Source organism: Orcinus orca, chromosome 15 (genome assembly GCF_937001465.1).
Source record: "Orcinus orca chromosome 15, mOrcOrc1.1, whole genome shotgun sequence".
Lineage (NCBI taxonomy): Eukaryota > Metazoa > Chordata > Mammalia > Artiodactyla > Delphinidae > Orcinus > Orcinus orca.
Genome location: NC_064573.1, coordinates 51,443,503 through 51,465,109, shown reverse-complemented (window position 1 = coordinate 51,465,109; position 21,607 = coordinate 51,443,503). Strand labels below are relative to the sequence as shown.

Below are 21,607 nucleotides of genomic sequence, written 5' to 3'. Positions count from 1 at the left end.
CCAGCCACTCTCTTACTGTGTTACTGTGTGGTTGATGGCAGTGCTTGGCATCAGTTTTCTTCTGATAAATAGTATTAAGCAAATACAGCACTATTTCCATTTTTTTTCTGACTGTGAAAGTTATAATAAAGCTTTATATAGAAAACTTGGAGAATGTAATGAAGTATAGAGAAGAGGTAAAAAATGAAAACTCCACAGCAGAGGGAACCACCATTTGTGTTCCTTCTCCCCCGTGCTTCCCTTCTCTCATCTCCATGACACACACACGCAAACACACACACACACTTTCATGGCCAAAAGCAGCACCAGTCTTTCTATTCACTGTCAGCTGCTGTCGGATAGGCTCCCTATGAGAACTGAAAGGCAGGTATCTGTGGGGTTTTCTGACTTTCTGTGGTGCCCCTCAGCCTGGAAGAGCATGGGGACTGTCCTTTGGGGTCTGCCCAGCTGTTCCCCTCAGTCAGGGGTCAGGGCTGTACCTCCCCCACCCCATCACTACAGGCTCCCCAGTTCTGCCTCTGCGACCAGGTCAGAATAAAGGGGAGAGGTTGGGAGGAGTGTAAAGGGTAATAGAGGGGAGGGGGACTATCACATCTAGAAGCTTTTGGATACCAGCATCAGTGACCGAGAGGCAAGGAAGGTAGGGGTGGGGATGGTGATGTGTTGGACTTCCTTCCTGTGGCTCTTTAATCAGCCCACAAGCCCCACTATTCTGGCCTTGTTCTGATTAACTCACACAAAGGTAATGATTTGCCTTCTGCTTTTAGAGTTTTCTCCGCTTTCAGGATGCACGTGCTGCACACACACACACATACACACACACCCCCCGCCGGCCTCGGGGTGACTCTGAGGGTCCTCAGGGGGGCTCACTGCCCAAGGTGTGCAGGCCTGTGGACTCCAGGGCCGATGAACGGAGAGGAAAGCCCTCACACAAAAGTCAGATGAGCAGTGGAGTGACGGTGTCACGAGCCTCTGGTTACTGGCTATTCATCTAGGATCTCCCAAGGTCGGGATATGACCCCCAGGCCTGGAAAGCACCAGTCTGAGCCAGAGAGGGCCTGCAATCTTGAGTGTAATGAGCTTCTGGTTTGTCCTCCAAGCCAAAGAGGGGCTGATGGACTAGAGGGGAAAACACGTTTGAAGTGAATTGGCCGCAGGTGCAGGGATCTCTGCGCACGAGCAGCATCTCGCTGGGAGGAGATAAAGCTCTCCCTTCCCACGGAGCCGCTTCCCACACTGGTCTGGGCGTCCATGGAAGGGGCTGCACGCTGGGGAGGTATCCAGAGCCAGAAGTATGGGGCCCTGGGACCCCCAGAAGGAGGCGAGTGGCACTGGGGCAGGACTTGGATATCAGCCTGTGTCGGTCAGGGTCCTGGAATGAATCAGAAGGCTTATCCAAACGAGGTAACCTGAGGAGAGTTTAATATGCCGGCAGGATGCAGCCAAGGAGCAGGAGATGGCGTGGTCGACCCCAGGGCGCCCGGACCACCACGCGGCCTGAAGACGCCGGGGAGGGGGTGGGGGGGGATGGGCAGACGTGGGCCCCGGAGGAAGCCGGGGCGTGGCGGGGGGAGTACCGATTTCCTATGGCGTCTCCACTGGCCGACCCCACGCAGGATCGGGGGAGGGGAGGGGGGCAGGACGCTCTGTAGTCCGCGCACCGCCGGGCCCCCCGGCCTCCAGGCCGGTCCCCCTGGCAGGGGCGGCGGTGACAGAGCGGGCGCGCGGCGGGCTGTTGTCCGTCCTCTTTCAGGCTCCATCATGGAGAACGGGGTGAGCTCGTCCAGCACCGCCGACAAGTCCCAGAAGCAGCCCCTGACCCCCAGCTTCCGGAGCCCGGCCAACAGCGTGGGACTGGACGAAGGGGTCTCGGCGGGCCTGGCGGGAGTCGGAGAGACCCTGAAGCAGGAGTGTGACTCCCTGGGCCCCCAGATGGCGAGCAGCACCACCTCCAAGCCGTCGTCGTTCTCATCGGGGCCCGGGGCGCCGCGGTGGCCAGGACAGCCGGGGCCGGGCTTCCGGGGCGCGCACGCCGCGCTGCCCCCGGTCGTGATCCTGTCCAAGGCGGCCTACAGCCTCCTGGGCTCGCAGCGGGGCGGCAAGCTGCCGGCGTCCGCGGCCCTGCTGCCGCACCCCGACGTGGCCTGGGCCAGCCCCCTGCGGCCGCTGCTGCCCGGGCACGCGAGCGCCGAGGAGCAGTCCCTCTACTACCGCCGCTGGACCGCGGCGCGGCCGCACCACGCCGACCACGGCAACCAGGCCGACCCCGCCTCGGGCGCGCGGCCCTGCCATCCCCGCCGCCTGCTGCTGACCGGGCCCCCGCAGGTGGGGAAGGGTGCGGGGGGGCTTGGGGGCTCTGGAGGAAGGGCCAGAGAGAGGGTCTCCTGTTGGGGTCCGGTGGTCGGGGCACGGAGGCCCCCACTCCTGCAGGGAGACGCGGAAGAGCTCACGTGTGAAATCTCTTTTCTCTTTTCCACCCCTCCTCCCTAAACCTCTCTTCACTAGGTGGGGAAGACTGGCTCCTACTTGCAGTTCCTGAGGATCCTCTTCCGCATGCTTATCAGGCTCCTGGAGGTGGACGTGTACGACGAGGCAGAGATCAACACCGGTGAGTCCCGAGCCGGCAGCGTGGGTATTAACACCACAGCCGGAGCTTCCCGCGTCCTCCTGGAGGTATACATGCGCTCATGGGCAGGGTTCTCGAGAGGTTAAAGGTCGTGAGCCAGCAAAGAGTTGTAAGCAAGCTGTGGCCGCGTTGAGCTCCCTGAGGTCGGGGTGGGTCTTCCCCTCTTTCGACCCCCGATCCCCTCTGTGTCCTGTGCGACGCTGGGCAAAGAGGCATCTCATAAAGTCCTGTCAGGTGGGTTCACTGCTCAGATGGTCAAACTGTCTAGGTTTAAAATTCTAGCGCGGTGGTCTACTGCTTAAGGGTCCAGGGCACGTTTTATACTCTGCATAACCAGGCCTTTGTTGGTTCGTCAGAGTAGACGTTATGTTTTGCCTGCTGGCTCCGAGGGAAGGTGTGTGGGTTGCTACGACGAAAGGAAAACTTCCAGGAGCAGAACAGAACCCTGGTGCTGTAAACAACCCCTTGGCACTGGCAGTAAGATGCAGGGGCTGGTGCTTGACAGACGAGCCTGTGCCTCCTGCCTGGCTTCTTGGCCCTTCCACCCCGGCTGTCACCTGTGAAGGAGGCAGTTCCGCTCTGCAGCCTGTCCAGCAAGGCCAGAAAGGGGGCATGAGCAGGGGTCAGCCAGCATTAGCTCTGCAGCCGGGGGAGTGTGGCTTCAAACTATGGCTTACACATCTCAGAACAGAATGACCGTGTGCTGGAAGAAACAGGGAGGAGGGGTAGGGGCAGGAGAGAGAAGTGGTAGTTCTTCCCCAGCCCCTCAAAGATGAGTCCAGAAAAGGGAAAGGCCTTGTCATCTTCCATCAGATTAGTCCTTGGAGACCTCCCCTCACTTGCTTTTCCTGAATAGTTGGATCTGTTCTGTGACCAGCCCAAGGGACTAGTTTAGTTCAGACAAGACTAGGTAAAATCAGCCATATTTAATCATTTTACTATGGCTTTTGGCTCTATTTCCATCCTCACCAGTTCACATCCATGATTCCAGACACAGACACAATTCCATCTTCCTATCCACATCTTGTTTCTGTCCCCAGCTGAGCTGTACCAGGCCCCCAGGCCCACCACAGAGGGGATTGAAACACCCTGAGCTGCATGGAGCGGACTGGGCCCCAGGTGCAAGGGCAGAGCCAAGCAGACAGGAATGAGGGCCGTCATCCGCTGACTTTCCCCCAGGCTCCTTGGCGCTGCAGGAGAGTGATGCCTTTACTTTTCGCCTCAAATCCTGCTACAGGGCCTACAGCTGTGAGAGTCAAACCTGGCCTTTGTAACGAGAAGCACTGTTAGTTTGGCTTTATTCCTTCACCCACACTTTAGTGCAGGTGAATGCAGTGGTGCTCTGGAGAGGCACAAGGATGCCTTTTTTAAAAACTAGAATAAGCTTTAACTTTTAAATAAAATGCATACTTTTAAAATAAAACTTAAAACTTAAAAAAATAACTTTTTAATAAGTTTATTTTTATTTTTGGCTGCATTGGGTCTTTGTTGCGGTATGTGGGCTTCTCATTGCGGTGGCTTCTCTTGTGGAACATGGGCTCTAGGTGCACGGGCTTCAGTAGTTGTGGCACTCGAGCTCAGTAGTTGTGGCACCCAGGCTTAGTTGCTCCACAGCATGTGGGATCTTCCCGGACCAGGGCCTAAACCCGTGTCCCCTGCATTGGCAGGCGGATTCTTAATCACTGTGCCACCAGGGAAGCCCCTAAAAAAATAACTTTTAAATAAAATGCTCAGGGATATAAAAATAAGCAGTATTGTGTTTAAAAGCTAATAGCTGTAATTCTAGTCTTTAGGCCTTTTTTGTTGGAATTTTTTTCTTCGTTTCTTCCTTTGAACGTTGTCTTCAGCTTGATCTTATAGTTTTTAGTATTAATAACAAATATTTATTGGACACCCACCATGTGCCTGCCGCTGTCTTAGCACTTTCAATATGCCATCTGGAATCTTTACAACAATCAGGGGACCCTGAGAGGTGAAGGTGCCTGCAGGTGTGAAGTCACAAGTGGTGGGGCCTGGACTCAAACCCAGGGCCCGAGGCTGTCAACCTGGACTGCATGTCGGAACCACTTAAGGAGCTTTAAACACTACTATAGGTGCCTGAGTGATGAAGGAGGTTCTGGGCAGTGTGGCCTGAGCACAGGGATTTTACAAGCTCTGGGTGATTCGTAATAAGCAGCAGACACTGAATCTTGCTTGTTGTGTCCCTAAAATCTCTTCAGTATCAACGTCTTAAAACCCCACAACTAAAACTCTAAGACAGAATTCAGATCATCCAAAATTAAATAAGATTTTAAGGCAATTGGGGGGGGGGGCTGGGGTGGGAGACCAGTTGATTTCCTAGTTGTGGAAGTGTGTGGAGTGGGTGTGCAGAGGCTAATGATGGGGACCAGTGAGGACAAGCATCTCTTCCGGCGGGGGTATGAAGGGACAGTCTGCTTCCCTCTACCCTGGACACGGGAGCTCATTTTTCAGAAAGGCCTTTGTCCACCCACCTGGGCGGACAACATACATACATACAACCTTCCATCCCTCACACTTGAGAGAGACGGAGGGAGGCCAGTCGGTCTGGTCTGCCTGCTCTGTGCACTTTCTTTCTTCTTGGCCTAGATCACAGCGAAAGCAGTGAAGTGAGCCAGTCAGAGGGAGAGCCCTGGCCTGACATCGAGAGCTTCAGTAAAATGCCCTTTGACGTCAGTGTGCATGACCCCAAGTACAGTTTGATGAGCCTGGTATACACTGAAAAGCTGGCAGGGGTCAAACAAGGTCAGTGCAAGTGGAGGCTAAAGGTCAAGTGTTCACCTAAATGAAGGCAAGAGGCCTGGGGCAGTTTAATCTTTGAGAGTGGCTTCATTCATTCTCCTCTGCTTTTCTCTCGTTTTACACACATACATGTCACCTTTTCATTTTCATAGCTGCCTCTCAGGGCATAAGTTACAGAATCCTGGGAAAAGCCCTTCTGGGGAGTGGGGGACTTTCTTCCCAAGCATAGGGGCTTCAGGCATATCACGGGACGGTCTTTTGCCCCTTTATACACAGAAGCAATAAAGGAATCCAAAGTTGAGGAGCCCCGGAAACGAGAAGCCGTGTCCATGATGCTGACCAAGTACGCGGCCTACAACACCTTCCACCACTGCGAGCAGTGCCACCAGTACATGGACTTCACCTCTGCCTCCCAGGTGCAGCCCCTTTGCCCTTGCCTGTTACCCAATGTGGATCTTGTATGTAAGAGAGGAAAAGTCCCAGTTTCAAGCCCTAGACAGAGGATGGCTTATATATGAGATGGAGCCACTCATTTGTGAGCAAAATGCTTGAAGCAATTGATTAAGATGATTTGGGATTTATTAATAAAGGATTATGGGTGAGGGAGGGTGGGTGGAAGAAACTGAGTTTGTGTCTTAAGTAACTTCATCAAAATGGTTACATGTGTCATGTTTAGATTAGAAAGTAGCTGAGGTGTGCTATCTGTGATCCTGAAAAAGCTAGATATTACAGTATGTTTGGCAAAAGGGTCTTTTCCCTCCTTTGGGTTGTTGTTGAAAATGGTGCTATATCTACAAATTTGTAGGGGGCGCCCTTTGAGCTGTGAACAAGTCTGTTGATTTGCAGAGACCTAGTCTCACTCTTATACCAGCGAGTGATGGTTTTGACCATAGGCATACAGAGCAGTCAGTGTTTGCTTTTTTATTTGGAGAGAATTCAGAGGTAGGAACACAGAAGGTGAGCAAATACCCCATAGCATTTAGCTTCTTTTTTTTTTTTTTTTTTTTTTGCGGTATGCGGGCCTCTCACTGTTGCGGCCTCTCTCGTTGCGGAGCACAGGCTCCGGACGCACAGGCTCAGCAGCCATGGCTCACGGGCCCAGCCACTCTGTGGCATGTGGGATCTTCCCGGACCGGGGCACGAACCCATGTCCCCTGTATCGGCAGGCGGACTCTCAACCACTGTGCCACTAGGGAAGCCCTTGGCTTCTTATTGGCCAGAGCGTCTTTAAGCACAAAAGATGGGAAAGGCAACCAATGATGGTCATATCCAGCGCCTGTTTGGGGGGATAAGCTTTCCCCTACTTTACCTTCTTGACTTCTATATTATTTGGCTCTGAACACCTAGAACAATTCTTCCTCCCTATAGGATGTGCTGAGTGGATGCCCTCCAGACTTGCTTCTGCTCTTGAGGACCAGGTCTTCACTCTTTCCCCACAGGGTACTAGGAGGGATATACTGATCATTCTGCTCTTCTGGTACAAGTTACCTTTCATACCCCATTTGTTTTCTTGTGTTATTGAAAACTTTTGGTGGGATAGTTTGAAATCAGCTCACATAATGCTTTATAGAATATAGAGGATTCAAGTCCCCTGATCTATAAATCATCGGTTTTTAGAACATTTATTAAAAACCCTCTATTTAAATAATTTCTGTGTGATTACAGTACTCACTAAGTAGTCAATTCCAATACTTGTGAAGCAGAATGAAGGAGAATTTAAGGGAAGAATTACAATATTATTTCTCTATGAATGTAATATTTAGGTTAAAACTCTTGGGAAAACTACCTGGATTCTAGTGGCTGCTGAAAAGTGATGATATCTTTTCATTAAGCCAAGTATTGTCTGCATTGTAAAGACCTTTATTTAGTCATTCACCGGGATGGCTTACTGAGAGTGTGTGAACTTATCAGCAATTTAAAAAGCAGGTTTATATTTGGCTTGGATGAGTCAGGTCTCTCCTGGAAGCCAGAGTTCTAGGCTAAATGACTGTTCAGATATCTTCAGCTTCCACTGTAGCCAGGAAAGATGGGGCCACAGAGGCGTTTTAATAGTTTACTTAGAAAAATGATATTCATTTGACCTGACCCACACAGAAGCGTTTACCCCCATCACTGGGCACCTTTGGGAATGTTTACGTGGCAGGACATCCCCTCGATCTACTGGACCTCCGTAGGACTGAGCAGCAGTGGTTCTAAGAAGGAGAGAAATGCAGATAGTTTCCAGCAACAGGTATTTCTCCACACACGGAGAGGCTGTGTAGGGGCGAGATGCTTGGCTCTCTGGTCAGCGGCAGCCCCTAAAAGATGAGGCGTCTGCCTTTCCAGCCCTCTCGACACTGCACGCACAGCAGGTCTGGTGGCAGGCAGAAGTTCAGGTTAGTTTGCCTCTCTCAGTAACAGCCTTAACGAGTGGCCTGGAGGTTTGCAAACCGTGAGTTTACATTCCCTCCCTTTCTTCTCTGCAAACGCAGATGTCCGACTCCACCCTTCACGCCTTCACGTTCTCTTCCTCTATGCTGGGAGAAGAGGTGCAGCTCTATTTCATCATTCCCAAATCCAAAGAGAGTCATTTCATCTTCAGCAAGCAGGGCAAACACCTGGAGAGCATGCGGCTGCCCCTGGTTTCAGACAAGGTGGGTGATAGCGTCTGGACACAAGGACTGACAGGCCTCAGGTATTAGATTAGGTTCTCTAAGCTTCTGATATCTAAGGGTTCTAATTTCTCTTTTTGGTCTCTGGTCCTTTCTTTCCCTTTTTCTCTTTCAGCAGAATTTGAATGCGGTCAAGAGCCCTATTTTCACTCCTTCCAGTGGTCGCCACGAGCACGGACTCCTAAACCTCTTTCACGCCATGGAGGGCATCAGCCACCTGCACCTACTGGTGGTTAAGGAATATGAGATGCCGCTGTACCGCAAGTACTGGCCCAACCACATCATGCTGGTGCTTCCTGGCATGTTCAATAATGCAGGCGTGGGTAAGGGGGCCCCCAGATGGGGGGAAGGGCTGGAAAGATAAACTAAGCTCCATTCCCCAGGCATGAACTTTCAGTGGTTCCCCTGCCCCTGGATAGTGTCTTGCCCTGCAGACCAAAGGACTTTTCATTCCTCTTTAAATGAGTTTTCATTTCTCTTGATCTGCAGTTTTGCAGAATTTTTAACTTTTGAGGACTAGTAACCAAAGAAGTCACTGGTACGTTGAGCACCCTGGGAAGGATTGGGACTCTTCCCAGTATAGGCCGCAGATGTTCCTTGCTGCAGGCTGGCAGCAGGAACATCACAGTGGGGAGGAGAGTCTGAGGAGGGGAGTTAGTAGTTCACAGTCCGGTCTGGAGGGATCTCTGAGGGGCATCACTAATCTTAAAGGCACACAGCAAGTTCTTGGGGGCTCTGTGCAGCTGGGGAATGGAAGCATCATCACTGCCTACGGCAGTTATCTTAAAAGTGCCTGGAAGAAGTCTTTCCTGCTTTTCCCCAAGGAGTTTAAGAGCAATTGGCTGATTTCTCAGAGACGGCACCTGGTTGTTGAGTGTATTGACAGAGCCGGGGAGGAACTGGAGAGAGCGGTCTGGAGCTCCTTCATTTCCCTCCTGAAGGCAGGAAACCTCCACATGGACCCAGTGTTCTAGAGCTCTAGTGTCTGGTAACTCCCTGCATCTAACTCCCTTCCCACTGGCTTCTGTGGGTATCTCAGTGCAGAGTCTCAGAGGGCTGAGGATCAAGAGCTTTAGAGGAAGAACATCCAGCCCAGAGCTGGAGTGAACACAGACGAGACCCAAGTAGTGCCCTGGATCCACACAGGCCTTCTCTCCAGGTCTCTCTCTCCCTTTCTTCTTAGGTCTCTTCCTTTCTTGTTCTCCATTCCATTCCTTTTCATGTCCTTAAACTTTAGCCTTAATATGGGATTAAAATATTTTCCCAAACTGGTTTGTTTTGAATGCAATTTCCCATGTTTATCACAATATCAGATGACTTAGGACTTTCATATATTTCTGGTCCTTTATCCTCCCCCAAACAATATATCTCCAAACTATCTAAAATCTTTTTCTATATGCATATGACCCTCAAACTATACCTTTCTGTGCCTAACTGACCTTTAGGAGAAAAAGTTCCCTCATCCCAGATCTGACTGAATTTGTTTAGTGCCAGTTTTACCATTTTTGTAATAATCTGGGCAGAGAAACCAACATACATGCAAATAAAATAAACAAATTTTTTTTACTGTGGTAAAAAACCACAAAATTTATCTTAGCCATTTTTAAGTGTATGGTTCAGTAGTGTTCAGTATATTCACATTGTTATGCAACCAATCTCCAGAACTCTCTTCATCTTGCAGAGCTGAAACTCAGTACCATTCAAGGCTAACTCCCCATTTTTGTTATCCATTCACCCACTGAGGGACCCTTAGTCTGCTCCTCACCTTTTGATTGTTGTGAATAATGCTACTATGAACATGAACACAAATCTCTTCAAAACCCTGCTTTCAATTCTTTTGGGTATAAACCCCAAAGTAGTAGTGCTTAATCACGTGGTAATGCTGTTTTTTTTTTTTTTTTGGAATTGGCATGTTGTTTTTCATAATGTCTGTACCATTTTACATTCCTACCAACAATGCAAAATGGTTCCAGTTTTAACACCTTTGCCAACACTTGCTTTTTCTGGGAATTTTTGATGTTGTTGTTCGTAGGCATCCTAATGGGTGAGATGGTATCTTATTGTGATTTGATTTGCATTTTCCTAATGATTAGTGATGTTGATCATCTTTTCATTTGCTTGTTGGCTATTTGTATATCTTCTTTGGAGAATCTATTTTTTAGTAAAGTTTTTATTGTTGTTGACTTGTAGGAGTTCTGTATATATTCTAGATATTAACCCGTTATCAGATAAGGTTTGTAAATATTTTCTCCCATTCCATAGGTTGCCTTTTCACTGTTGATTGCATTCTTTGTGCAGAAGTTTTAAATTTTTATGTAGTCCAGCTTTTTTCTCGTTGCTTATGCTTTTGGTATCATATCCAAGAAATCACTGCCAAAACCAACATCATCAAGCTTTCCCCCATGTTTTCTTCTAAGAGTTTTATAGTTTTAGCTCTTTGATCCATTTTGATTTTTTTATATAAGGGTCCAACTTCATTCTTTTGCATGTGGATATCCAGTTTTCCCAACACTATTTGTTGAAGAAAGTATCCTTTATCCATTGAATGGTCTTGGCATTCTTGTCAAAAATCATTTGACCATATATACAAGTGTATGCTTCTGGGCTCTATATTCTTATTCCATTGGTCTATGTGCCACTACTACACTGTTTTGATTACTGTAGTTTTGCAATCAGTCAATGTGAGACCTCCAACTTTGTTCTTTTCTCAAGATTGTTTTGGCCATTCAGAGCCCCTTGAGATTCCATGTGAATTTAAAGTTGGATTTTTCTATTTCTGGAAAAAAAAAAAACAACCCTGATATTTTGACAGGGATTGTATTAAATATGTGGATTGCTTTGTGTGATATTGACGTCTTAATATTACATTTTGCAATCCATGAACATGGGATGTCTTCCCATTTATTTGTCTTTACTTCAGCAGTGTTTTGTACTTTTTAGTGTACAAGTCTTCTGCCTCCTTGGCTTAACATTTATTCCCAAGTATTGTACTTCTTTTTTTTTCGTTTTGTTTTTTTTTTGCGGTACACGGGCCTCTCTCTGTTGTGGCCTCTCCCATTGCAGAGCACAGGCTCCGGACGCGCAGGCTCAGCAGCCATGGCTCACGGGCCCAGCCGTTCCGCGGCATGTGGGATCTTCCCGGATCGGGGCACGAACCTGTGTCCCCTGCATCGGCAGGCGGACTCTCAACAACTGCGCCACCAGGGAAGCCCTGTATTTTCTTTTGATGCTATTGAAAATGGAACTTTTCTTAATTTCCCTTTTAGATTGTTTGTTGTTAGTATATAGAAACACAACTGATTTGTGTATATTGTTTTTGTGTTTGCAACTTCGCTGAATTCATTTATTCTAAGTATGCATGTTATCTTTAGGGTTTTCTACATATAGGATCATGTCTGCAAAGAGATAATTTTACTTTCCAACTTGGGTGACTTTCATTTTCTTGTGTAATTGCTCTGGCTAGGATTTCCAGTACTATGTTAAATAGAAGTGATAAAGGTGAGCATCCTTGTCCTATTCTTGATCTTAAAGGAAAAGTTTTCAGTCTTTGAGCGTTGAGTATGTTAGCTGTGGGCTTTTCATATATGGTCCTTATGTTGAGAATGCAAACTGTTATACATAGTGCTATTGAAAGGTAGATTTTCCTAAATCCTAGTATTACCCTTGACCTATTCAAACTGTTTTCCTGGCTCCTTCATAGACTTAATGGGATTTTTTAGCCTCTTTATTTCATTATCATCTACATTGTGTTTCATTTTAGGGTGGCCCACTCATAAAACCTGGCTAATTCCTGATGATCATCATCTTAATAATCGCTAACACTCACTGAGTACTTACCAAGTGCTAGGCACTGTCCTGAGCACCAAACAGCAATCCTATGAAGTAGACATTATCATCGCCTTCTTACAGGTGGGGAAGCCTAGGCACAGGGGAGTTAACTTGTTCACTGTCACACAGCTAGAAAGCAGTGGAATCAGAATTCAAACTGAAGCAGCTTGGCTCCAGTCTTGTCTCTTACTTACTGTACCACATGCCTCTTACAAAAAAGCAGACCTAGGGAAAGGATACCAGTTTCCAGAGTCTTCTTCAAAGACACTGCTGCCAGTTTCCTAAAGGTACCTAAAGCAGGGGACACATTAGTGTAAGTGCCATACCCACTACTGCAGCCCTGGTGGCTCCCTAGTGCAGGACATGCAAGTGGCGGCTGCTGAGAATCTGATCATGGCTCTGAGAAACCAGTAGTAAGTATCTCCTCTATGTGGTATCATTTGTCCTATCAGGGAAGCTGGATTCTTGTAGTACTCCTTGAAGTGTAGTTCATGAATCACCTGCAAAGACATCTCTGGTTTCTGGCCCCTCATCAGACTTACGAGAGTGAACCTCTGGTGGTGGGTTCTAGGAATCTGCATTTTAAACAGACTTCCTGGGTGATTCTTATCTACACTGATGGTTGAGAGCCACTGCTCTGAACATTTGGTTGACCCCCATCCATGTGCATGGTCACCACGTGAACACGCATGCTTTTGGAGAGCGTGTGAGCCGTGTGCAGGGCCTCAGCCAAGCCTGAGCGAAGGATGTACAAGCCTTGGTTGTGTTGCCTTTCAGGTGCTGCCAGGTTTCTTATTAAGGAGCTGTCATATCACAACCTGGAGCTGGAGAGGAACCGCCTGGAAGAGCTGGGAGTTAAACGCCAGTGTGTCTGGCCTTTCATCGTTGTAATGGATGACTCGTGTGTCCTATGGAACATTCACAGTGTTCAGGAGCAGAGCAGGTAGTGGTGCTTCCTACGCAGTTCTAGGAGTGTGACACAGTGTCATTGAGAAGACACTCTCCTTGGCTGTCATTGCACAGGGAAGTAAATAAGAGAGGTACAGCTTTCCAGAGCAAAACAATCATCTGTGAGACTACTCTCACTAGCACATTTTGTGGTGGCTTAGGAATTTTTTAATTTAGACACTCAGCCTGCCATTAAATTCCTGGACCATTTGTGCATCACAGCTCAGGTTTGCTATAAAAGTCTGTTGAAAGACACTATGGTTTATTTAGAAAGACCACTGGCTTCTGAATCAGGAGACCTGCTTTTTAGCCCCAGCTCTGCTTCCTAACTGTCTGGATGAAAAGGGAAAGTTACTTCACCTCTGTCTCAATTCTATCACATAAAAAATTATGGCTGGGCCCAAATCAGTGGTTCTCCTCCTGGGGCAGAGGTGACAGGAATCCATGGGGACCATGAAATGCTAAGCCTGGAGAAGTCCTATGCAGTAAATGGCCCCGAATGTTCACAGCCCCAGTGAAACACTGTGCCAGATGGTCTCTAGACCCTTCCAGCTCAGGCATTACGGTTTTGTGCCCTTGTTTCCCCTGTGGATTTGAAGCCCGTGAAGTTTTCAAATATTCCTTTATTATTCCGTAATTACCAGAACTGGGAAGTATACTTGTGTGCTTCTAATCTCTGGCTACCTCTCTTTGGTGACTCCCTGTTCATTACTCACTTTGAAATGGGCTGGATTTCACTCTCTGCCTTTAAGTGATCAGCCCGGCCCCCAGAAGGCAGCTTCCCTAGGTTAGCAGTGACAGGCAGCATGAAAACCGGGCTTGACATCCTTCTCCATTCCAGACTAATATAAAGTCAATCAGCTAATTGTATCCTTCAGGTATTAATACTGTACAGTGCGGTTAGCTCTTCATAAGTGACCCTCTCTTCAGTAATAGTGGTATCTTATGTAAACTAACTCTACATTTCATAGCCAGCCCATGGAAACAGGAGTTTCCAGTAAGAATGTGTCCTTGAAGAGTGTCTTGCAGCATATTGAAGCAACACCGAAAATCATCCACTACGCAATCCTGGGCATACAGAAATGGAGCAGCAAGCTGACCTCTCAGAGCCTGAAGGCCCCGTTCTCTAGATGCCACGTGCACGACTTCATTCTCCTCAACATAGACTTGACTCAGAATGTGCAGTATGACTTCAACAGGTAAGTCAGGCCTTCTGGATGTATGTGATCCCGGCATTTACTGATTGTTTCTGCCCAGGTCTAGCCTCAGCCATGTTTTTATTCCTGTCTCTGTGTCTTTGAGAAACTGAGACTCTCTTTATATGGACAGAGAAAGGGGGATCATAAGCCCCAAAGTGCCCCTTCATCAGCCTTCAAACTGACCCAGACCCTTAATGATAGGTGCTGCAACATGAAATGCTTAGAGAACATATTTTGGCCATCTTATTATTCAGTAAAAACTGAAACAGGGCCAAAACTTTTTATCAACAGAAATCGGTGTGTGGACCCGTAAACCTATTCAAGATTAACCTTTCATTTACCCTCAGAACTCAGAAGGTAATCTCTTCCCCAGATGTTAGCAAGACCCTGAGATCTGGCTCCTGTAGGGAAAAGCCAGCTAGCCCTGGCCTTGCCTCCTGAACAAATTATGCCCACATCTTGGACAATCTGAAATGGCCAAGGAAGAATGTCAGAGGCCATAGAGTCCCTCTTATGTCAACCCCCAACCCTGTAGCTATTAGAATGTTCTGTAGCTATTTCACTTCTGTGTTTTAAATCTGGCAGATGCTTTATCCTGTTTGCAGCCAGGATTTTAAAACCGGGAGCAGCTCTGCAGTCCGGTCCCACAAGAGTATACAGAATGTGCGCTCGTATTTCAGTTCAGGAATGCAAGGCGCTGTGGAATGTCTGGGAACAGTCACCTCACTTCCTCCTTCCTTAGTGGCTGTTAATGCCCAAATCAAAAGGTTCACAGGCCAGTGTCAAGAGAGCCAGCTCCTTGAGGGGGAAAGGTTGATTTTGTTTGAGGCTGTCTCCCAATACCTGCCACACATTTCTCTGTGTTTAACTGTCATAGTTGAGATGTGACAGGTAGTCAAGGAAACCTATCGTTGTGATTATAATTTAGGTATTTCTGTGAAGACGTTGACTTTAACCTAAGAACGAACAGTAGTGGCCTGCTCATCTGCCGCTTTAATAACTTCAGTCTCATGAAGAAACATGTTCAGGTTGGAGGGCAAAGGGACTTTATCATTAAACCAAAGATCATGGTAAGTTTGCAAGCTTGAGTCTACTTTTGAAAATAAGATGATCTTTCATTAATATCTTTGTTATCAGGTACTGGCATTAAGCACTTGCCACTTGACTGGAAAGTAACACAAGGGAGTCTGTTCTTAATGTCAAATCTGCACTCTTGTTTCCCTTACTGAAGACTCATCTAGAGCCAAACATAAGTTTTGAAAATTCAACAAAACTACCTTTCTTTAGATTTAAGGTTTAACTCCATCAAAGCTTTAGTTTCTAAACGTCTTCTATATTCTTAAACTGGCAAAGTTAACATTTTTACATTCTTTATGTAACACATGAAAGAAGTGTACATCAAGCTGCTCGCACGGTCCTTTGCCAGTTGTCTTTTTTTTAAAGTAAGGCAGATCAGAACCTGTTAAGGGTTAATTCCATGGGCCTACCCTTTTCTGTTTAAGAGATTTACTGGAATCATTTTTAGCATGTGGACTCCCCAGTGGAGCTTAGAAATCTCTTTGCTTTTTTGGGGGGGGGGATTTTATCCCATCCACATCCAGCAGCGCTATAAAAGGCTTCCTGTTGGTTCTTACAGTGTACATGCTAAATGCACCAACTTTCAAAGAAGCCTACTTTTGCATTTGCTCCTGCCCTTACTGTGTATAAATTATGTTAAATCCAACTGTGCTATTTCCAAGAGAAAAAAATTTCAGAACCCAAGAAGGACAGACTTACATTTGAGCCTGGTCTCTGTCTCTGTGCTACTGTTACTTGTGGATTGTTCGGATGCAATGCAGTGCTTTCCTTGCCAGTTTCACATAGTGACAGACCCATTTCCCATGATCTTGGCTCTGATTTCAGGTGTCAGAGAGCTTAGCACCCATCTTGCCCCTTCAGTATGTCTGTGCTCCCGACAGCGAACACACACTACTGGCAGCCCCTGCACAGTTTCTCCTGGAGAAGTTCCTTCAGCACGCCTCATACAAACTCTTCCCGAAAGCTATCCATAACTTCAAGAGTCCCGTGTTGGCCATCGACTGCTACCTTAACATTGGACCAGAGGTAAAGGGGAAGGGGCTGATACTCTTTTTAGATAGAGGGGCTTGATTTGCTTCTATTAATTTCTCTCATAACTGTCCTTTATTATGAGAAATAAATAAGCTTTAAATACGTTAAAACTTGACACACAAAATAAAGGGAGTACAAAGCTTAACTAACCAGCCCATTGAAGTTTCAATAAAAAAAACTGGGAATTCCCTGCGGTCTACTGGTTAGCACTCTGCACTTCCACTGCAGGGGATACGGGTTCAATCCCTGGTTGGGGAGCTAGGATCCCGCGTGCCAGGTCGGGGGTGGGTGCGGAAGGTGTCTCCTTTACCTGACCCTGAGATGGACAGCTAAAAAGGAAGGCGCTACTTCATTCAGCTGAAGATGCAGAGGTTTTGCTTGCTTTTGAAATGCTTGTGCTATTTCTGCTTGATGATTCCAGGTGGCCATATGCTACGTCAGCTCCAGACCCCACTCCAGCAATGTCAACTGTGAAGGGGTGTGTTTCAGTGGACTCCTCTTGTACCTCTGTGACTCTTTTGTAGGTGCTGATCTTCTTAAGAAATTTAAGTTTCTAAAAGGTAAATCAAATTTAGCATCTTGCTTGTGAATGCTATTAGTTCCCACTGGACAAAATAGAGTGGGAAAGATATAAAAGAGCACTTCAACAATCATTTTGCCAGTAAATTAAGTATCTTACTTTTAAACCAGGCCACTGATTTTTTAAATGGGGGAGTGTTAAGACTAAATGCAGATAAATATAGCCAGGTTTGTGACCATATTAAATATGTTTGCCACTAGTAATTTTAGAAAGGAATGATGCAATACAAGAAATGATGCTTCTCATATAATCTAATTTTAATAAAAATCAGGTTGGGCTTCCCCGGTGGCACAGTGGTTGAGAGTCCGCCTGCCGATGCAGGGGACACGGGTTCGTGCCCCGGTTCGGGAAGATCCCACATGCCGCGGAGCGGCTGGGCCCGTGAGCCATGGCCCCTGAGCCTGTGCGTCCGGAGCCTGTGCTCCGCAACGGGAGAGGCCACAGCAGTGAGAGGCCCGCGTACCACAAAAAAAAAAAAAAAAAATCAGGTTAATGAGGTATGATTCTGGTATAGAAGCTGAAGTCGTTTCAATGAGTATGCACCATATAAAGAGTTAAACTTGCCTAAGAACAAACTGCAGATTAAGCATCACAAATAATCCTGACAAGATGACCTCTGAGGTCGGTGGGAAAAAAGTAAGGTTCATCATGCTGTGTACAGCATGCTACCATTTTTATGAGAACAGGAGAAACTGTATTTACTTCTGTGTGTGTAAAACACATATGGAGCTGTGCGCGTGCGTTGGGGGTGGGAGGGAGCGTCCCAGGGGACGCTTGGCAATATCTGGAGACATTTTACGTTGTCACAGGGCGGGGTGCTGCTGGCACAGAGTGGGTAGAAGCCAAGGACATTGCTAAACATCCTACAAGAGCAAGACAGCTCCCACAGTAGGATTGTCTGGCCCACAGTGCCGAGGTTGAGAACACCTGCTCTACAGGGACACATGAAACGTTAGGACGTGGGTTTTAACACTGGTTACTACAGGGGAAGGGGGGGGTGTGGTTAGGAGGGCTTTTACTTTACACTCTTTTAAACTTTTGAATTTGTAATAACTACTTTATTCAAAATAAACAGTACAATGAACAAATCTGATAGGTTACTTTGTATGTTGGTTCTCACATGTGTTAGTTTAGGGGATATAATCAGAGGGAGGTGGTAAGATTCTTCATCATTTCAATCCCTGAGCCTAAGACACACTTCTGCTCTCTTCCTGAAGGTGCTACTCTGTGTGTCATCTGCCAAGACCGAAGTTCCTTACGCCAGACGATTGTGCGCTTAGAGCTAGAGGACGAGTGGCAGTTCCGCCTCCGAGACGAGTTTCAAACTGCTAACAGCGCCGATGACAAGCCCCTCTACTTTCTTACCGGACGTCACGTATGAGCTTTGGAAGAGACCAAAACCAGCAAAGGGATGCCTAGGTGGGGTGGGGTAGTAACGATTAAGGATGCTTTTTTCCTTTAAAGTACAATCACTGTGGAGCCAAGTGCAACATATTTGTCTCTCCTCCAAAGAACCCCCCAAATCTGACCTAGATCCCTGGGGGGCATCACTCTCCTTCAGTTCCAATTTCAGGACTTAAATTCAGGTTAACTCCACCCTAGGTAGTTATGCAATTACTTAAGACGTGGTCTGCCTACGGGGTGCTGAGGAGGATTATGCTTTGGAGAGGCCACAGGGAGTCTGCATTGTTTTTTTACTATGCTGTGTCGGGGGGGGGGGGGGGGGGGCGGAACTGACTCTCAGCATTAGCTAGCCTGAATGTGTTACGTGAGACTCACACCGTTGGTGTGGAATTAATTGAAGATTAACGTTTGAGGCCTGAACCCTCAGTTTCTCTTCAGATCTGTACTTTGGTACAGTATTACTCAGGGGTCTGAAATGATAGAATGTAGAAGATATTTGTATTTAAAAAAAAAAAGAAGTAGCTTTGTCTTTCTCTGTGCAGTGTTAGTTTAAGATTTATAATCTTGTATGTATTGAAACTTTTGGCAAAATTTCCACAGGAGTTAAAAGTTTACTATTTAAACTGAACAAACAAATTAGTAAATGCAGAGCAGGCATTGTGTGTATTCATGCAGCTTCTCCTGGCTTAAGTTCTTTTGCTTTATCCATTCTTTGTTTTCAGTCTCTTAAGCACGCCTGTGAGAATATGAACAGTGATTAATCTTACACAAGGAGAGCCTGATTCAGTAGTTGAGCCAATTCAGAAGCTTTCAGCAGTCACCCCACACCCACCCTGTTTGGTTGGAATTTAGCAGTTGGCACCAGCAAAGCTAAATGTCAGGCAGGCTTAGCTTCTGTGTGAAGTGGAACTAGTTTCTTTCCTCTCAAAGACTAAAGCAAAGTTTCCTTTAAAAGATACACTGAATGAATATTAGCTGCCTTATACTGACACCACCACAGAAATTGCTGAAATGGGAAACAGAGCCGTAGAAAGAGAGGCTGTTTTACTTAATCCTACCAGTGGGGTGTGCGTGTGTTAAAGAAGATGCCAGTAAGTCTCTTTGACTCATTAAAATCAACAGGGGGTCTCTGTTCAGTATCAAAAGTAGGAGGCGTAAGTTTCTACAGATTTTTTACCACATATTTTAATCAAAAACAGATTTTTAGAAAATGTTCTAGAACAAACTAGGTCTTTTGGAAGCTTACTCTTAAATTACTCCACTTCTCATCATTAAACAATCTCTTGACATTTTTCTCATTAGCCCGTATGTACCACTTTATTCCCACTTTAAATGGCCATTTTTAACTTGAATCGATGTCATATTTATGGCCTGAAGCCTGCATTTACTTAGAACAAACAGTGTTAACTGACCAGCTTTATTAGTTTGTGATAACAAGGAGTTTACAGCTAGTGAAAAGATGGCATGTACTAATCTGAAAATGGTTTCAGATCTCTTGGTTTTAATGTAGCTACTTACGATGCTTTAAATGTCTCTTGAAATGAACAATTCCTTTAAACTCCATTTTTAACTGACCTTGAAAGAGGACCTGCCTTATAGATGCTTTAAAAATACTCAATTTTAGTACAGCAGAATTTTTGGCAAAGAGGTACGTTCTGAGGCAGGCTGATTTAGATATCAATGCATTTCCGTTGTTCCTGTTTTGTTGAAAGGGCCTAACGCAGACGATATCAAGAAACCAACTATTTGTGCAATATTCCAAAAATATTTATAGGTCAAATAAAATACTTGAAATAATCCTAAAACAGTTGTACCTGGAGCAGATGGCCTCTCAGGGTTTCTTCAGGCTTTATGGCTTCATAGTCTAAGGAAAGGAAAATTTTTTGTAGTTACTTGACCTGAGGGGACCCCACATTAGTTAGGGCTGCACTCTGAAAAATCAAATGCTTATGATCTCTTAAATACTCTTTAACTCTGGGGAAGAGAAATGCCAGAATAAAGCCAAAAGCCCATCACCCCAGTGATGGAGAATTCAAATTGACCTGCTTATTCTTTTCAATGCCTATCTTACTAAGGTTTGGATCTTTTAAAATCACCTTATCAGTATAATTCTTTAGAGAATGTTAGGTCGTTCTCCTGCAAGGATAAAATTGCACAAGCACAGGACACCATGACTGGTTAATACGTACCTTGGTGTGTTCCACTTCGAGCCTTGCCATCCCTTAAGAATATTGTGGTGTGAATGTGTTCACTAGGCCTGCATAATAACTGACCTATAGACCTGTTGAACCTTGCCACATACTGACAGTTCACACAGGTTAATACTGAATGTAAACTAAAATTACAATGAGAATTGTTGTATTCAATTTTTTTGGCTGTAATTTATGCAAATGCTTTTTGTGATTTTTAGGAAAGGAGGCACCTGTGTTACTTTATTACTGTAAAATTTTCTTAACCAAAATTTGGTGAATTTCACTAGTCAGTCTACCTCACATTTTGTTTGTGATTCTAAATTGTCTTAAGTTGTGTCTACAGTATGTTCTTGTCCTTTAATTTGGTGAATGTATTAAAATTCTCTCCCACCCCACCAAAGAGAAAGTTTGTTTTCTTTACATGTTCTGGTATGTTCAAAAATGGAATAAGCTGACTACGGCAATGTCCAAGAAAGGCTAGAAGTCCACGTGTCATAGGTTGGATGACTCTAAGACATTCTTCTGGCATAACAGTCCAAAAAAGTAAATATTTGTTCACTGAAAATCTGTAGCTTATCCAAAGAAGATACACACGTATAAGGTATCTACATACCATGCCCATCTGCAGATGCCACAATTATGAATAACAGCTCTAGAAATGATTATTAAAGAGACGTTAGAAATATTCATGGTACATCCCCAATCTTTTATTTTACAGATGGCAACTATACTCACTTTCGTGTCCTGAGAAGCAGACTTTGGGTTGGTAGAACTGTGCAGTATAACCCTAAATGTGTTATTTCACCAACTTTTGAGAGTTAACTTGTTATTCCAGGGGAAAAGAAATGCCTTTCAGTTCTATTATTAGCAAGAGTGCTAAAATAATAGACTGATATAGAACCATAAAAGCATTCTTCAGGGCCAGAGGCCCCTGGCTGTTACCTCAGGAGGGGCAATAACTATTTTAAGTATGATGACAGATTCAGGATAAAGGCTCCAAAGCAGCTGCCTTAGAAAGACTAACAGCTGTGAAACTCTGCTGTACCTTTGTATTCAACTACGTAGAGCTGAACAACATCAGGGAACAAACATTCCTCAGGCTTGTCTTCAGTCATGGCAACTGGCCCATAAGCTTCCTCTGAGTCTAAGAGAATACTGATAAAACAATCAAATACTGGCTTCCCTGAAAAAAACAAAAGCCCAAAAAAGAAACAAAAAAATTGTCACTAATGATGACTTCAGGAAGAACTTCTGACGCCAAGGAAACAGCCATTCAAACTACAAATTCCTTATGTCTTAACTGTCAAGTA

General features: G+C 45.8%; 2 protein-coding genes across 4 annotated transcripts in view; one reads left to right on the top strand and one right to left on the bottom strand.

The window, feature by feature from the left end:
- Positions 1-20,691, top strand: part of GREB1L (GREB1 like retinoic acid receptor coactivator) — a 260,529-nt gene extending 239,838 nt beyond the window's left edge. Inside the window, exons 23-34 of one of the 2 annotated variants that reach the window (XM_033435348.2) lie at positions 1,754-2,325; positions 2,506-2,608; positions 5,234-5,389; positions 5,663-5,802; positions 7,858-8,019; positions 8,156-8,360; positions 12,643-12,808; positions 13,785-14,012; positions 14,941-15,082; positions 15,915-16,115; positions 16,543-16,681; positions 17,919-20,691. In XM_033435348.2, coding sequence (XP_033291239.1) covers positions 1,754-2,325; positions 2,506-2,608; positions 5,234-5,389; positions 5,663-5,802; positions 7,858-8,019; positions 8,156-8,360; positions 12,643-12,808; positions 13,785-14,012; positions 14,941-15,082; positions 15,915-16,115; positions 16,543-16,681; positions 17,919-18,082 — 2,378 coding nt within the window. In that variant the 3' untranslated portion in view covers positions 18,083-20,691. Of the gene's footprint in view, positions 1-1,753; positions 2,326-2,505; positions 2,609-5,233; positions 5,390-5,662; positions 5,803-7,857; positions 8,020-8,152; positions 8,361-12,642; positions 12,809-13,784; positions 14,013-14,940; positions 15,083-15,914; positions 16,116-16,542; positions 16,682-17,918 lie in introns of both variants that reach the window. The other variant, XM_033435347.2, reaches the window with a different exon arrangement.
- Positions 18,414-21,607, bottom strand: part of ESCO1 (establishment of sister chromatid cohesion N-acetyltransferase 1) — a 1,212,023-nt gene continuing 1,208,829 nt past the window's right edge. The window contains exons 11-12 of one of the 2 annotated variants that reach the window (XM_033435357.2): positions 19,920-19,969; positions 18,414-18,841 (exon numbers count right to left, since the gene is read on the bottom strand). In XM_033435357.2, coding sequence (XP_033291248.1) covers positions 19,963-19,969 — 7 coding nt within the window. In that variant the 3' untranslated portion in view covers positions 18,414-18,841; positions 19,920-19,962. Of the gene's footprint in view, positions 19,970-21,607 lie in introns of both variants that reach the window. The other variant, XM_033435356.2, reaches the window with a different exon arrangement.